This window comes from Taurulus bubalis (genome assembly GCF_910589615.1).
Source record: "Taurulus bubalis genome assembly, chromosome: 6".
In the NCBI taxonomy this organism is placed as follows: domain Eukaryota; kingdom Metazoa; phylum Chordata; class Actinopteri; order Perciformes; family Cottidae; genus Taurulus; species Taurulus bubalis.
In genome coordinates, this window is record NC_136594.1 from 5,487,860 (window position 1) to 5,506,337 (window position 18,478).

The 18,478-nt window shown below is 43.3% G+C and overlaps 1 protein-coding gene across 1 annotated transcript; it reads left to right on the forward strand.

Moving 5' to 3' along the window:
• Window positions 1-1,804: 1,804 nt before the first annotated feature.
• On the forward strand, window positions 1,805-6,595 carry LOC306738119 (homeobox protein unc-4 homolog; the record flags this gene model as incomplete). The annotated part of the gene is made up of 3 exons (XM_079219947.1): window positions 1,805-2,060; window positions 2,733-2,908; window positions 5,519-6,595. The coding sequence occupies 3 exons, from the start codon at window positions 1,805-1,807 to the stop codon at window positions 6,593-6,595; spliced, it is 1,509 nt and encodes a 502-aa protein (XP_079076073.1).
• Between the last annotated feature and the right edge of the window lie 11,883 nt (window positions 6,596-18,478).

The window sequence follows — 18,478 nt, forward strand, 5'->3', positions numbered from 1 at the left end:
ACCACGATGATCCACTTCTTAAATACATTCTATGGGTCGTCCACGTCGTCTCTCAACTCCAGTCTCACATCTCCACTTGCTAATCGGACCGGAAACAACGAGCGCCGCGTGGAAAACGTGCATCTTGGCCCAAATATCCACGTGGCTACACCCGAACCCCAGGACTTCTGTTCTTTTCATGCAGTCAGGTTTTGCTCCTAACAGGCCGAGGTATCCTCTCATCACATGATCAAATAGACTTGACAACATTGGACAACATCAACGTGCATGCTACCCATCATCACTGCATATGTGATAATACTAACAAAAACAAGATATTTAATTAAAATAGTTTCTTTTCATAATGTATTTTTTTTCGTATTATTGTAGAATAAGATTATTATGGTATGTATTTTACTTTTTTTAAGTATATTTTCTTTCTGGGCCACCCTGTCTACATTCACGCCCCTGTAACTACGTTGTAAAGTTCATATTGGCCTCATAAACATAGTTGACAAAACAATCTCAACTTTCCATCATATCACGTGATAGGTTTATTGTCTTTTTTCTTTTTTTCTATTAGGCTAATTCAAGCTAAAAGCATCCTAAACCTCAGTTTGCATAGTTTTCATTTTATTTTATTTAATCTGCAAAAATGAAATAGTTGCAAAGGATTCCAACCCAAACAATACACCACAAAAACACAAAAACACACAAAACAAGCATCATCCTGTAACATGTGACGCCGAGTGGAGCTGCACGTGCAGATATTGGATTCTTGGAAACACCAAATCATGTAGGCTACAACCCACTTTGTTCGTCGTTTACAACTAAACATCGGTGTAAGCTGTTCAGGTGAAAAATCGAGATAATGATGCGGAGTTTGTGTGTGTGTGTGTGCGTGCGTGCGTGCGTGCGTGCGTGTGTGTGGTGGGGTGTCTGGGAGATGGAGAGGCTTGTAGTTTAAAATCCAATGTGACAGCTCAAGGGAAAAAAAGGGGGTGGGAGGGGTGTGTGATAAAGGCTGTTATTGGATCAATCTGGCCCTGAATGCCCCTGTTAAACACTTACACACATACACACGCGCGTGTGCGCATGCACACTCGGGATGCAAAGGCGCGCACGCACGAGCGAGAAGAGACGAAGGCTAGAAGAAAATAAAAGATTCATTGCTTCCTAAATTTAGACTAAAACGTGTTTTCTCATGATAAATATACGTAAAATGTCGGTTGTATTTCCTGATAATTTAATGGAGTCGGCCCATCAATTACGTGGCTATTTCCACGCGCAGGTTTAGCCTCGTCCTCATTGTTTTGACAAGGCGGAATTAAAGGACCGCGCCAGGTGTAATTAGCGATCGATCCGCGAAAGTCAAAAAAAAAGAAAAGAAACGCACGTCTCTCTCTCTCTCTCTCGCTCGCTCTCTCTCGCTCTCTCTCTGCCTTCCTTTACACCATTAACCGCGTCTCTGACGTCACGGGGCGATTAACGTTTCTTATTGGTCCCGCGAGCAGACGGAGGAGTCCTAATGAGCTGTGGCTCGCGGAGGGAGCGCGCAGGGTTGACATCTCGGCCGGAGCGTAAACGTTGAAAGCAGGCTGTACCGCTCGCGCAGCCCCGGTGTCCGCCGCTCCTCCTCCACAGACCGCGTACCGTGGCCGCGGGAGACGGTCCGTCCTCCCCTCGCGCAAGCTTCTTCCTCCTCTCCCTGACTTTTTTTTGGGGTTGTTTTTTTGGTTCCCCCCCCCCCCCCCCACGACTGCATGTTCGGCCACACTGCCTCCCTCTGCATCTTCACTTCGGCCCCGCCGCAGCCCGGGCGAGCATGGACAGCCGGGTCCTCGAGCATCCTCACGCCCAGTTCGCGAGCTCCTTGGGCGGACTGGTGGGCTTCCCGTACGGGCTCGGCCCCCACCACCACCACCACCACCACCACCAGCACCTCTTCGAGCTCGCCAGCGGACACCAGCTGCAGTCCGCGGCCGCCGCCCCCTTCTCTATAGACGGATTACTTAACGGCTCCTGCTCGGCCTCTGTGGTCAACCCGCTGCTGTCGCCCGACAGCCAGTTCAAACTCTCAGGTAGGCCCGGCTCTTTTCCCCGTTAGAAAGAAACAATGCACCGTAGACACTATAATGCATGTGTGGCGTGTTTTATGGACAAAATATGAGGATATTAGTAGACTTTTAGGCTACATAAAAAACAAACAAAAGATTAGTCTCCAGGGTCAGATTGTCAAGTAGAAAGTTAGTCTGCAGAGAAACTATGTTGCTTAAAAGTTGTGTGAGTTTTGTCAATTTAAAAAGGAAATTAAAAAAAAAGTTCATGTTCAGGATAATTTTTAATAAGTTTACTATGCAAAAAAATGGCAGTAGAGGTTAAAATAAAGGCAACAATATCTCATTGAACTCGATGATGTTGATATTGGCCACATGGTTTTACAAAATTAATAAAAACATGGTATTTTGAAATTATTGGGAATAATTTGAAATCTCAAAAATAGCATTTGTGTTACGGTCTATATGGTTTGTGACATGACTTATCAGAGTTCAACAGCATATTTAGAAAAGGGTTGACACTGAACTTTACACTAAACCGATGCCTTACAAGCCAAGCCTGTCATGACAGTCCTCTCTCTCTCTCTCCTCTCTCACTCTCTCTCTCACACACACACACACACACACACACACACACACACACACACACACACACACACACATGCTTGTACAACACACACACGTCGACCCCTGTAGATTCGGGGGACCCGGATAAGGACGGTCCCGGCTGTAAAAGGAGACGCACGCGGACGAATTTCACCGGGTGGCAGCTGGAGGAGCTGGAGAAGGCGTTCAACGAGAGCCACTACCCGGATGTGTTCATGCGGGAGGCGCTCGCGCTGCGGCTTGACCTCGTGGAGTCCAGGGTTCAGGTAAAGACACGAAGGAGACCAGGCGAACGCTCTGGGAGCCTAATCACTGCATGTGTTTGGTTTGGGCGGAGGGAAAACAAATAGTTCCGAGTCATTGTTCAGGTTTTTGTTTTTCTTCAATAAAATGTTAATCGTTCTTCCATGTCGAAATCTGCAAAACATGATAAAAAATAGACGTCAGATGGCTGTTTGTTCTGTGAAGGCCTCCTCAACACAGATAGCTATTTGTCAATTATCAAAGCATCAATAAAAGGGTCTCTTTTGAATTATGCATGGAGGCAACCTATTGATTTATGGGTTAATAAAAAAACAGGCTATTTACTGAGCAAACCGAGGGGTGAAAGTGGTAATTAGTATTCTTCCTTTACATTCAGCGATACTAAATTATAAAGCTTGATATCTGATTAGTGGACTGTGTATTTTCAATTTCCCCTTATAATACCCTTATTTAGACGTTTAGATGGTTCAATTTAAGCTTTAAGATAATTCAATACATCCATTATATCCTTTTATTAATTGTTATTATTGTTACTAATATTATCATTATTGAGTTTTTAATTATTATTTTTTTAATTGACAACATACACAAAGTAAAACACTAACAATATTTTAAGATTAGCCTGTGCTATATTGTAGTGGTTTAGCAACACCATTTACACATCATTCAACAAATAATACTCAAGATAATGGTATTAGTAATTATTCTTACATTATTAATAGTAGTGATGATTGTAGTAGTAATAGTAATATTTTTGTCGTTATTATTTATTTCTAAAAAGCTGAAAAATAATAATAATTTAACAAAAAGCCAGACATTAGGATTTCTGTTTATTAAAGGATCAAAATACATTATACAACAATTTTGTTAAAGATGATGCGACCATCTTTCCCATTTACATTTCATATACCATTATCTGCTCATTTTATCTGATAATAAGAGCCTCATAGCATAATAATAATAATGGTAATGATAATAATACAATAAAGACATATAGGTTTATATACCCTATTTGCTCGGCATGTGTATATCCATGTCTGATATTGTGTGTCATTTAACGTATATTCATATATTTTATATGACCACGTGCACGGTTTGATGGAGTCAAAGAAGAAGAAGAAAAAGCGGGCCGGGAGCAGCTCTGCTGCTGCGTGTTGTTTGGGGGGATTTCGCTCCTAAACCTCAGATTACTGTTGCCGCAAGCTGCTTAGCGCTCCTTTATCGCAGGTTTGCGGGGGGAAAGATACAACCGACATTATCAATTCATAAGCAGCGCCATTGTGGCGCGTGATGTCGGTGTCCCCGCGTCCTAAATATGCAACGTTCCCGAATCTTTCTCCCCTTCTCGCGTGCTAAACTCTCGGCTGTTATCAGCGCCGAACACGCGGCCCCTGAGCGCGCGCGCGCGCGCGAGCCCAGAGGCCCCCCGGCGGCGTAGAGGGGCTCCCGGGGGCGAGGTGGAGTCGGAGCGTTGAGCCCGCGTGTGTGTGAAGGGGGCACCATGCAGGGACCCGGATGTGGACTATTTCTTTGTACGGTACACTTCGATGTAATTGGCGGAGTTACGCGTCACGCAGACTAATTAACAGCCGGCACACCTGTGCGTCTGCTGGTCCGCCGCGCGCGCGCAGCAGCCGCCTCTCCGGACCTTTAGAGCCGCGGAACTAAGACGCGACAAAGATCTCTCTCGTCTGCGGGCTTTTGTGGAATTTGTTTGGATTTGTAGGCAATCTGGTTTTGTCCTTATAGCATCTGATATCCGCTCTGACAATGATTTATCACCACTGCTATATGGCAGGTGTGAGGTCTGTTGTTGTCTAAACACACGCACGCACGCGCGCACACACACACACACCAGTAGTGACATTTTGTGTGTAGCCATATGCTTTTATTATTATTTTTTATCAGAGGGGGGTACATTATTAATAACCCCAAATACACAAAGTCCTCCACATAAATTACTTCCAATTGGATGTGCAGCTGGCAGAAAGTGAACATTTGAGTGTCCAGACAGGAAGTGTGTGTTGCAGGATTATTGGCCTGTGTTGCATCAGATTGTGGAGGTGTTTGTGTTCCAAGATGCAGTGCAAATACATGAATGTGCTGTTTTATAAAAGCTGTTATATTCATTGTTGGATTGGGTTTGTTTTTGATTCACTTCAGGATTGTTTGGTTTGTAAAACATCAGAGAGAAAAAAATCCAAAGAGTCCAAGGTCATGTTTTCAATTTGCTTTTCCTTGTCCAACAGCAGTCCAAAACACGAAGATTTAGAAAAATACATGAAAATAATAAGAAGGCAGAAAATCACCATGAAGCTAAAACAGAGCAAATATCTGACTTTTTTTAAATGACTCAGATGATTATTTGCTTGTCAACATTGTTGACAATTAATGATCTGGTAATGGAATAATTCACTAATCGACTTAATTCCAACAAAACTGCAAAAACAAATTGATAGGAATATTCTGAACCATTAAATAAAACTGTGTTTTGACAGAAGCTGACATGGAAGGAAACTACTTTGAAACCAAAAGCATCTCAGTGTGTGTGTGTGTGTGTGTGTGTTTGTTTGTGTGTGTGCGTGCTTAATGTGTGTGTCTCTTGTGCACAGGTTTGGTTCCAAAACCGACGGGCGAAGTGGAGGAAGAAGGAGAACACGAAGAAAGGCCCGGGGCGGCCGGCCCACAACTCCCACCCGACCACGTGCAGCGGCGAGCCCATGGACCCCGAGGAGATCGCCCGCCGGGACCTGGAGCGCGCCGAGAAGAAGAAGCGGAAGCAGGAGCGGAAGCTGCTGAAGTCGCAGAACAAGCTCCTCGCCGGCGACTGCTTCCACACGCCCGGCGGCTCGGAGAGCGACAGCGGCGTCTCCCAGTTCACCGACAGCGAGCAGCAGTCGTCGAGCGTCGGCGGGACTATTCACATCGAACTGCCGGCGTCAAAGGGCCCGGGGGGACACCAGACCGAATCCAGCTGTGACCAAACGCCGCACGACTTCAGCCACCTGCAGAACCAGCACAACCAAAGAACGGCGAGGACGGGAGAACCGGAGCAGGTCTCTCCGGGCAGCACGCACAGCTGCAGCCCCGGGGGCCCGAGGTCCTCGGCCCTGCAGAAACGCAACCCTTTCAGCGTGGAGAGCCTCCTCTCGGACGCCACGCCTCGCCGGAAGTCCCAGCTGGACTTCCCCTCGCTGCCCAGTCAGAGGACGCTGGTGGGTAAAGGTCACTTCTTGCTTTACCCAATCACCCATCAGCCCTTGGGCTTTCTGGTGCCCCAGGCGGCCCTGAAGGCCACACCGTGTCAGGACAACAGCGTCCACAGGCTCGGCCCGGGACAGAGGTGCGTGGCGAGCGAAGGGAGCCCCGACGCCCCGGCCTCGGAGCGCCGCCGCGACCACATTAGCAATAGAGCGGACGGAGACACGGACGCGGAGGACGGCGGCGGCGGCGGCGGGGGGGGGAGGCTCCCCGGGTCTCCCACGCCGAACGGGCCGAGGTCCGGCGACACCAGCGACGAGGGGAGCTCGAGAGTTCGGACAGAAGCGGCGACAGCCGACGAGCCGGGCGCCGAAGGGACGGGCGCGAGAGGCGAGCGAGCGTCTCCGGAGCGCCGCGAGCGTCTGGAGGCAAACACAGACTGTCACCAAACACCCGGGACAGATGGAGAGGACGTCGATATGGACTAGCGCTCGCGACGAGCAAACATAAACAAAGGACCAGGAACACCGCTCAGACTATTCAAACATTCCCAAAGCTCTGCTGAGACACTCGGAAAAAAAAAAAACATATCAGGAATCAGGAGACTTTAATTCTCATCTATTTTTTAATCATAATGTGTGATCAATCCAGATGGGCCCCCCCGTCCCCGACCCCTAAAAGAAGCTGTGGCTGTCCTCACATTCAGGCTTCAGGGCCCAAACACCAGAAGCAGGTTCCCTCTCTGCTCTTGGTGACCAACTTGTAACAAAAGAAACTCGGGCCGCCGTCAACACACAACGAAGATCCTCAGATATTGTATAAAACGAGAAAATGATATTTATATGTGAACATTTTGATAAATAAAGTTATTGTTTAAATTGAATCGCTGTGTTTCTAGGGGCCCTTTTGGGGGGTTAGCTGTGTAGCAGAACCTCGGATCATGGCGGCTGGAGGTTTTTTTTGTCGTGTTCCGAGCAGATAAATCCCCCTTCTTCCCTCTCTGTGTAGTGAGCCGGGGCCTCAAGTCCGTCTGGCTGTTTGTATTTATTGCTTTAACAAATTTATTCATTTGAAAGGCCGAGCTGGAATGAGGTTAGTGGCCGTGGGCTATAGGACCCTGCGCCTCCTGCTGAGTTTTGATATGAAAGTAATTATTTTCCCACTGGCTGCCGCAGGTCTCGAGGCAGTTTTTTTTTCTTCTTTTTTTTCTTCTTTTTTTTCCCTCCTCCTTTCAGCCCAAAGGGTTATTAGACATTACCGATTTCTAGTGATACGGAATCACATAAACTTCCTACAATAATAGAATTAGCATGAAAGGCAGGGGTGTCAAATTGAAATGGGAAAATAATAGCCGAGCCAGCTGCATCTGTGTGTGTGCGTGTGTGTTTCTGTCTGTGTGTGTGTGCGCGTGCGCGAGCGGGCGCGTGTGTGCGCATATAGTCTATTGAGCGCGAGCAGGAGGAGGAGGAGATGGAGATGGCGCTATAGATTCGTGGGGCGGAATTTTCATGAGCTGCCGCGGTTGTCAGACGGCCCTTGTAGTCGGCTATATTAAGATAGATGTTCGATGATATCCCTCATTGTTCTGTCGCTTATATTGATGTTGCTGCGTTATCGCCCTATTGATCATGTGTCGCACATAATAGGACAGGCGCGCGCCCGCCCGCCTGCGCCTTTTTCTTTTTCTTTTTCTTTTTTTTACAAAAGCGCCTGGGCCCCTCGTCATTTGTTCTAATAGGACTGCGAGTCCCTCGGGGGGAGACAGATAAAGATATAGGAGAGGGGAGGAAAGGAAAGGGAGGGGAGTGATGGGCCACGTTTGCATTAATATTTTTTTTTTTGACCAATTGTTGGCTGAGCTAAAGAAAGAAAGAAAGAAAGTAAGAAAGTGAAGAATGGATGAATTAAAAGATGTTTTGGGACAGAGGAGAAGACGGATTCTCCTTAACTTGCAGGTGTGTGCGCGCGTGCGTGTGTGTGTGTGTGTGTGTGTGTGTGTGTGTGTGTGTGTGTGTGTGTGTGTGTGTGTGTGTGTTTAGCTTATGAAGTGTAAACGCCACCAATTCCCTGGGAAGTGAAATCCCAATTATTAAAAGCATTAATTCTGGCGCATGGCGCGCTGACAGCCCGGCTAAACATCCCGGATCCCTCCCGGTCACCGCGCCTTTATTTGCAAATAAATTGAGGGGGATCCGAGGGACAGAGCTTTACTCTGCCGCGCCGAGCCGAAAATGAATTTCCGTGCCTGAGTCCCTTTAATAATATTTACATAATTTTCGCTCAGTGACTCTGCTATTTGCGCTGCGGGAAGCGGGGGGCTTATGGGGAAATAATTAGACAAGAGGACGAGGACTGGAACACAGCGGGAGGAGGATGGGTTAAGACCGCAGCTCAACACTAAATTCCCAGACAGCTAAAATCAATGAAAGTAATAACCCTATTATTTAATTCATAAGGACATTATTTCCCCACAAGGCCTCGGGAAACGTCCCCTTCCACCGAAACAATCACATTAAATCGTTCATTCCGCGTGCGCAGTGTGAAATTTCTACTTTTCTTCTCTTTTTTTTTTTTTTTTTTTTTGGAGAGAAGGAGGGGGGAACGCTTTTATTATAATCGGTTGGCTTCAAGAGTGTGATTAATTAGAAAATATAGGTCTGATCTCCCTTCAGCGAGGCCTTTATAGTGCGTTTGTGCACGCGCGCAGACACAAGGAGCCCACAACACGCGCCTTTGTTGCGGATTATATAGGCCCCCTCAAAATAATTAAATAAATGAACTGAAAAATAGGGTTATGATTTGACTTTGGACATATCGGGGCTCCGTATCATCAGAGGCCACGCCCCCAAAGCCTATCTAAGTATCTCGCTGCATCTGCGTGCCCATTTGGACCTGTGGCTTTAATTAAAAGGCCTCGCAATCAGGGACGTGCCATAAATCTGGAGGCGAAACGCCTTTTAAAGTGGAACTCTGAACAGATTATGGTCGTATGGTGCCAATCAGCTGCAGAAACAGCTTTGGTTAACAGCTTTGGATGCTTTTTTTTTTTTTTTTTTTTACATTGTTTTGGTTGAAAACGACAAAGAAAAAAAATGTCACACTCGTTCTTTTTCTGTCAATTTTGGAAGAAAAGAAAAGGCCTGTTTGTCTATATCTTAATGCAGAAACGTGATCAATCAGACTATAACTTACTTGTATCGATATATAGGGCTGAGAGAGAGAGAGAGAGAGAGAGAGAGAGAGAGAGAGAGAGAGAGAGAGAGAGAGAGAGAGATGGCACGAGCACAAACGACCAATCGATCAAGCCGAGCCCTGGCCCGGACAGGCCCTCCCGCTGTGTCCGTGCCGCTCATGCATCACACTTTATGAATTCAATTTCAAAAACCGGGAGAAATTTTCAATTTGAGCGCGCGATCATTACGGCGCGCGCGGGGGGAAAAGCGTAAATTGTTTTTGCTCTATTATGCATTCGGACGCCATCATTTTTCTTTCTAATTACCGAGGTGTCAGCGCGGCCTGTCACCCGGGCGCTGATTTTCAATTTAACTGATCATCATACATTCATTTTCCCATTTGATAAATCTGCTATCTAGACGCGCCCGCCATGCCCGGAATATTAAGCGGCGCCGGGGCCAGTAATGGAGGGATGTGTATGCGGCGACGAGCGCGGAGGGATCAGCCGGCTAATTTAGCACCTTCTTCCACATTCCCCGTCTCCATCCCCCCACCTTCAATCCCCAAGAGGAGGCGAGAAGGAGAAGAAGAAAAAAACAGGAGGAGAGGAGAGGAGAGAGTCCAATGGCTGCACGTAACCTCCAAGAGTGGAAGAAGCAGAAGAAGCAGAAGAAGAAAAAGCCCCCGAGGTCAGAGAGAATCGGAGAAGAAGAGAAAGTCCTCCAATCTCACGCAGTTTAGAAGCGGGATTAATTAACGCTAATTGAGCTCTTCAATACGTGTTGTTTTTATTTAATAGAAACAAATTTGCACAATTAATTATCGACGTAATTTCAAGAACCTATTACCCTCCTCCTCCTCCTCCTCCTCCTCTCTGACTCTCCATCACCTCCCTCGCTCCCTCGGAGTAAATTAGCAGCTTTTGTCATCAGGTCTGCTCTTTGATCCGGACTGAAGGGCCTGCAGCAGCAGCATTGGTTTAGTAAAGGCCTAATAAACTCCAGTCATATAATAAACACATAAATAATGCAGTCAACAACAACAAACAACAACTTAAGGTCCACTTCATCAACAATAAAGCACTTTGTATGTTGTTGAAACTATACTATTAAAGTTATTATTTGTCATCACATAGTTCACTGATGGACTCCGATGAAGACCACGAGATGTGGATGAAAGCTCTGGAAAAGTACTTCAAAAATTGAGGTTTAAACAAATTATATAATATTATTATAATTCCCAAGGTAAAGAATGCAATGTGATAACTCATGTGACAGATTTAACTACAACTAAAGCCCCCCCTCTAATTAATATACATTTTCAATCACTTAGAGCTCAATCAAATGGATGGATAAACCAGAGGCCCCTTTAAATCAATGTACACATCCTACACATATTCTAAATATACTCACAATTAATTATAGTTGTTTAATTAAAGGTAATTAGAAGTATTCAAGAACTTTTAAGTTACTTTAATAGCCTTAGACAAGGTTTCTCTTTAAAGTCCGAAGCTAGCTGGTTTATTTGTAATGTTCTGTGTGTTCTTTTGGAAACTCACACTGCACCACGTTGCATCACCGTGTGCTTCATTCCCCAATTCTATAAAAACAAAAGCTTACAAGCGTGACTCACCTGGAGAGGACGTCCCTTTGCTTCTGTTCCGGGCCTCGGAGACTGCTGCTGTAAAACATGCTTAAATGCAATGGATGTTCATAAGCTCTATGATTTGGTGTTGGTTGTATTTTCAAGCAGCGCTTACCCTCCCAAATCTCAAATAAGTCCATTTGGATTTCTGTTATTGGAGTTTTATAACAGCTGAACATGGAGTTGCATCTCTCCCATTGTTGAGTGATTAAGCGATAAAACACACTGCACATTTGATTGTTTGTGACAAATTGTGAATACTATTATATCTGTGCTCATGCATATGTAACATATACAACATGAACTCTTTCCTTATTTGGTGTATCATCAACACTTTGTGTGTTGAATGTGCAGAGGAAAGGTTCACCAATACTTCTCTTCATGTTGGGTTTTAATAAGGTCAGAATAAGTAAACATTTTTGATTTAGCTATTATCACAAATTTTATTATTATTATTATGAATTTCATACTTGCAGCTTTGCAACCTCAAACAATGAGGAAGTAAAATCAAAGCCAAAACAAACACAAGGGGTGTTTTGCACTTAATAGTTTTTTTATTTTCTTTCAATATCTCAAAACCCCCTCTGGGGTTTGTAGATGCTGACTGAGACTCACACATCCCAATAAGCCCACCTTGTTTAAATGCCAATAAGTACAGTCAGTGTGTGTGTGTGTGTGTGTGTGTGTGTGTGTGTGTGTGTGTGTGTGTGTATGGTGTAATGAACGTTTATGGGCACAAAGCAGCTTTGGTTTTGTCGTGTTCTTTGTTTCATTAGCCCAGTGGTTGTAATAAATGCCAGCGAGCCAACGGGATAGATTTTAATTAAGTCAGTGAGAGATGAGTGGAGTGACACAGAAAGCGGCGCGGGGCGGGGAGAGATGGAGGTGGAGAGGGGGGCGGGGGGGGGGACATCTTTTCAATAAATCGGTACGCTCAGGGGTTAGTCGGTGATTTCCTCAGCAAAGTGTTGGGGCCGAGCAGGAACTCGCAGTAATTTGGTTGATAAATCAGCGGCGTTAGGGGCACGGAGCTCCAACGCTCGACCGGGTTGCTTCTGCGCGTGATTTATGTGTTACCCGGGGGTCGTACACAGGCCCGTGACAGGCCAGGATGAATTAACCAGGAGCCCGCGCGCTCCTAATGAGCGGGTATTATTTCCCTCACACCCCCGTCCTTTATAACAAAAAGGAAAGGACAAAAAAAAGAAAAACAGTGTGAAGAAGGAGCCTGGCACATGCTCGGGCCTCCTCGCTCTCCTCCCCCCTGCACTGGGCCATCCCTGAGGTGTCGCATTGATTCAGCATCAGAGAGTTAAAAACACACACATGCGCACACACATGCACATGCACGCACGTGTGTGTTATTTATCTCCAGTATATGAGACAAATTGTTCAATAGAGGTCTGGCACCGACTGGTTGGGGTTAACCGAAGCGTAGAAGTGACAGACACACACGTCCAGGCCGGAGATTCGACAATTTCATCACGTATTGATCATCAATGCTAACCGTGCATTTGAAAAAAAAAAAAAAGCTCCACGTTGGAGCTACAGAAGAGTACACCGACTGTGTCGGAGGACGTGTTTAGATTCTTTTACGAGAGGAAAGTCGCACTAAAGAACTCCTCTTTGAGTCTGAAGTACAAACACAAGTCATCAGCATAAAGGCGTGACGAATAAACAACACGGAAAAAGCAAAATACTCCCCTGCATGCCAATATTTTGCATCAAGTTCATATTGGCAGCGATGTGAATTTGCGGTTGCAACACTTCAATAAATGCTTTGACTAGATTAACGCTAGCAGAAGACCAACTACCGGGATGTTATTGAAACCAAAGCAGCGCCCGACAGTCTGAGGTGCATGTTGCATAGCCTCAGCTGCTGAAAAATGTATTTTATTGAGTTTCTTTTTATTGAAATGCTTTGAGTGAATATGTGTTCCCTCTGATAAATGGCCAGGGCTTTTATTGTGAAAGGTCAAACAAAAGGACTAGATTTGGTTTACGCTGCTTCTGTCAAGCCCGAGAGGAGGAATACAGTCTTGGTTCAGATTACGGAGCCTTAGTGTCGTTGTAACTATAGCGTATACATTTTGAATATGTATATGTTACGCACAACGTGATCGACCTCGTCGGAATCGTCACTTTTTTTCACTTCCGGTTTGCAGTATGACCTAAAAGAACGTGATGCGTACTGAGTTAAGGAGCATTTTTACATGATTTCCGAGAAGATTCCCATTTCATCTGCTTTCTTGGATAGTAGTGGCCCTGAAAATCCATATATAGCTTCCAAATCATTTTACCGATATGAATAAATCACAAAAAGTGGTTTTGAGGTCATTTGATATTTCATTTTCACCGTAAAAAACAAGCCTCTGTGCTTAAAAAAAGAGAAAAGATATAGGAATAGAAACGTTTTACTGTTAACGTGGTCAGTCTGGAGGGCGATCCATTAGTTTGAACAACAACAAAAAAAATTTTTTTTAAATCGAAATATGTGAAAGTGTAAGAAGGATTTTTGGGGGAAGACTGCTATGACGTTAAACAATATTAGCTTGCTGTAGCGCTAACTCGCTAGCTAGCTATCCCTGGCTCTTCGCTATAAGGATCCCGTGATGTGTGCGTGTTATGCAACCTTTATGTTGAAGTTAAAGCAAGAGCAGCGACAAAATTTGAAATTAAAGTTCATCTTATGCATACATATCAAAATGATCCTGGCATCTTCCTCTTTACAAGACTTTACATTTGGGTTGATCATGTTGAAGTCTGTTGTGATTTAAAACCCCTATAAATGTGTTTACTTGAGCATACTTCTTGCGTAAATTATATTTTGATATTAAAATTATAGATATAAAAAATTAAAAAAAGAGTAGACATTGTTCGTAATTTGTATGAAAACTCTTGATTTGTTAAGTAAATATACGTAAATGTCCAAAAGCGTAGAGATAGTAGTGAATATTATATATATATTAGTAGTGAGTATTATTAGCATGAAATGGAAAAACCCAAGTGAAGTAAAGACGCTGACTCCAAATGGAGATCAGAATGGAATCTAAAAATACGTGCATCCAGCCTGTGTGTCCAGATTTGACTGAGTTATGACTGAAGGAGGATGAGTTTGGAGGAAAATGACTTCTGACATCTCATGTTTCCCCCCATAACTCTCATTCTACTCTACGCCGCACAGTTTGAAAGCCTCTGCTTTGTAATTCATCTCACTGAAAGGTTGAGTTTGCAAACAGAACCGCTGTCCAACTACTAATGTTTCCATTGGAAAGAAAGGTTCACACTTCTTTAAAGTCGGTCTTCATTGGGCGTTGACCCCCGTTTACGTACATCCACATCGCTGCATGGAGATGAAGAAGAATTGCAGCCATTCAATGCACAAACGGGCAAAATAGACTTGAACATGTCAAACATTTGTATCAGTCTCTGAATCCCAAACAGATAAAAGGTGGTAAGACTAAACCACGTAGAGATGTGATCGGCCCTGGAGTAATTGATCTCATAGCTTGTCACAGCTCCTGCTCACAAAGAGAAAGTCTGTCCCGCGGGGCGTGACGTCTATTTTGGAATCGTAAGAAAAAAAGCACCATAAAGACAGAGAGCATGTGAATGTGTGGGTCTGTGTTGTTTGGAGGGTCACAGTCAGCCAAACACATTATACACTGCAGCCGCTCTTTGTGTGTGTGTGTGTGTTATCTTTTGAACAAATGTGTGTATGTTGTCGTCATGTGACCTCCGAGCAGCTCCGCCAACGCTTTGCTCTCAAGCGCTAACGGCAGAAGGTCACGACTCCTCAGAGCGCAGTGGACCAACGCTTTTAACAGAGCCTGACCATAAAATATTACCAACTTCCTCTATGAATTAACACTTTAATTGTGGATAATAATTTGTACCTGTGACATCAAATTGACGACAAATCGTACACTTATCCTGGTGGAATCAGGTTTGCAGTGTTCCTGCTGCACTTTATGATTCATCTGATTTTTATCAGATGATTCCTGGCTCAATGGTTATATGCACCAAGAAAAGAGATAGAGATAGAAAAAGATATAGAGATAGATCAAATGAAATAGACTGAGGCATAGATATAGAGATAGAGATATAGACACCAATTGAGACATACTGTATATAGATAGAGATAGATGGAGACAGACATATTAGAGATATATTCTATTGTAGAAATAAACTGAGAGATATATATAGAGATAGACTGAGACATAAACATATAGATAAATATATAGAGACAAATATAAAGAGAAAGCGACAGATTGAGACATATATAAAGCTATAAAGATATTGAGATAGATATGAACAGAGATAGATTGAGACAATATATATATATATATATATATATATATATGTATATATATATATATATATATATATATATATATATATATATATATATATGTATATATATATATATATGGATATAGACATTAATTGAGAAAGAGACAGATATGGAGATTAGAATCAGCTGGATCGAGACGTAGCTCGATAAAGAGAGAAAGATAGATTGAGACCGATATAGATATAGATACAGATATAGATTGAGTCATAGCTAGATATAGATATAAAGATAGATTGAGACAGATTAGAGATGGACAGATATTTATAGAAGTCAGAAGCCAAACTGTCTCTTTACTGCTCCATGGAGGGAAAAAGTGAAAAGCGAACAAAGAATATCCATATCAGCTCAGCCCATCATATGCCTTTGGCGCTGATGCGTTTCAGTCTAGGCAACACAACTACTTGATTATGTTTAGTAAAAGTTGATGTTTTGGGTCAAAATCCGTCACGTCTTGGTCTCACACAGGACATGAACACCGCTATCCTGGGTGAAAGTCCTGCGTGACAATGACAATGCAGTTCTATGATATGGGAAGGTCATTTTTGGGAGACCAGGCTGCAACACTTTTACTCTAAAGAACAATCGAATTGTCAGTGGTCTTCATCGGGTCTTCATCGGGTCTTCATCGGGTCTTCATCGGGTCTTCATCGGGGTCATCCTTGCTCCATTGTCAGCATGTTAACACATATTGATGACATTTGGTGACTGGCCAATAAAGCGTCTCCTTTTCATGAACCTCCCCCAGATGAATCGGCAACGGCAATGTTGAAAAAAAAGAAGTGTCATCATCATTCAAATGTACAAGAGTGGGCACATAAAAAAGCTTCAGGAAGTAACTGTAAGTGTCTATGAGCATTAAATCACAGGAGCAAAAATTAATGTTGCCCACACCACTTATTGGGGGCTGAGAACTCAATAATTTGACAATTTAAAACTCAGTTTACTTGAACCGCTCAACAATGAAGCAAGAGACGCCTCTGTGCTGATGGCTGAGGCTGGAAAAACCTACACATCAGGCCTTGTGTGAGCTTTAATACGTACCAATGATTGATTTACATATAAATATGCTATTTTAGTACATAATGACAAATTAAATCGCGAACATAACATCAAACTGTCACAGGCGGAAAGGCTTGTACTATCTAGTTTAAACTTGTTATGTATTGGTAAACCTGTCAGACCATGCAGATGATATAAATGTTGATTATGTCCATGTCAGGGTGGTATATTATCTTCTTGTTTAACGCCGTATAGCCATGACTTGTCTGGGCACAGATTCTGCATGTTTTTCATTATCTCATGATTGATCGTTTCATGTATGCATCGGCGTTGGTTTCTCCCTGCAGTCTTGGTCCTCGAGTGTAAACTCTCATAGAGCAGCTTTCTACAATTGGATTTAATCCCAATAATAGTGATGTAATAGATGTAAAAGAAGCAGTGAGGTCAAAGGTCTCCTTTTAGAGATTATGTTACGGATGATGGGAGTTATAATGTTAACGTCTCTCACAATGATGCCAGCAGGATGTTAGTGTCCATGTCAAGGTGTTAATTTACCCACCAGGCAGTGAGGTACAGTATGTGTTAGGAATACTGTAACATGATCAATATTAATCCCACCAACCTCTCCATTTACATCGAAGTTGTGGTGCATCTCTGCAGGAGTGATTTGTGCAACGTAAGAATTGCATTTGATATGGAAGTTAGTCATTTTTTGTATCTTTTCATGTTATGTTTTAACTATGAATTCCAAAATAAAGTAAATAGATTATTTGAGCTGACGGTTTGTTGCGTAACTTTCCCACGATCCTTCGTTAACCACGATCCTTTTTTTCATGAATCTTTACAGATATCATATGAGGACGTATGAGGATACGTTGTAGTTTGACATGAACTTGTCCAGTCAGTTTGACAAAACAACCCCAAAAAAATTGTATTCCAATGCTAATGCGATGCGTGATTACTGAAAATGTGAACGCGATTTTCAAATCAATTTCAATGAGTTTCCTCCTAAAAGGTGCACTAGAACTAGATGGTGTAATAGTCCACATAGACATGCAGACAGGGGCCAATGTCAACTCATGTCAACTCAGCAATACATAAACTAATCAAACAAAAAATGTGACGCCAACGCTAACTTTAAGAAAATCTGTGCTTCATGGTTACAACGTCTTTAACACACGCCGTCTGGGACTGAAGCCAAGAGGTTAAGAAGCACCACGTAAACACAACGCAAGGGTTCGATTCCTGTTTAAATTAACTAAAAACAAGACCTTGAATTAAAAACTAATAGCATCATGAAAAGTCTGTAGCCCTTTAAGCCCTAACCCTAATAACCCTAACCCTAATAACCCTAGCCCTAGTAACCCTAACCCTAATAACCCTAACCCAAATAACCCTAACCCTAATAACCCTAACCCTAGTAACCCTAGCCCTAATAACCCTAACCCTAATAACCCTAGCCCTAGTAAACCTAACCCTAATAACCCAAACCCTAATAACCCTAACCCTAATAACCCTAACCCTAATAACCCTAGCCCTAGTAACCCTAACCCTAATAACCCTAACCCTAATAACCCTAACCCTAGCCCTAATAACCCTAACCCTAACCCTAATAACCCTAGCCCTAGTAACCCTAACCCTAATAACCCTAAGAACCCTAACCCCTAATCCTATTTATTGTTTGAGTTGTGTTTAGAGGTTGTACATCGGGATTATATATTATTGTAGCCCTGATTTTTATGTTTAATTTGATACCAAACATGTTTGTTTTTTTGGGGGGGAAGGATTTATACCATGATTTTTTCTTGATTTTCCTGATATAAAAGGGCTAGGGCTTAACAGGTTAAAACCGATTCCCTACCAGAATATTCAAATTTGAAAAAACTTTGTAGAGACAGCCGTCTCAGTGCGTTATACCCATAAATAATAACATCAGTCCCCACACATCTCAGATGAAAACTGTAATTTTGAAGCGCCTCATTCAAACTATCTGCAATGGAGACATAATGTTAACAACAAAAGCAGGAAGCCAAAGTCTGTGTGGGTGAAAGCACCAAAGAAAAAGGAATTTGAAGTCATTTCAAAATGGCAACATGAATTTGCTCCTCAGCTCAATGCGTCTTCGCCGTTATCCTCACGAAACGCCAATTTAGTGAATGAAAAACACGCTGATCTTGTGTGAAGATATATTTAGTTTTAT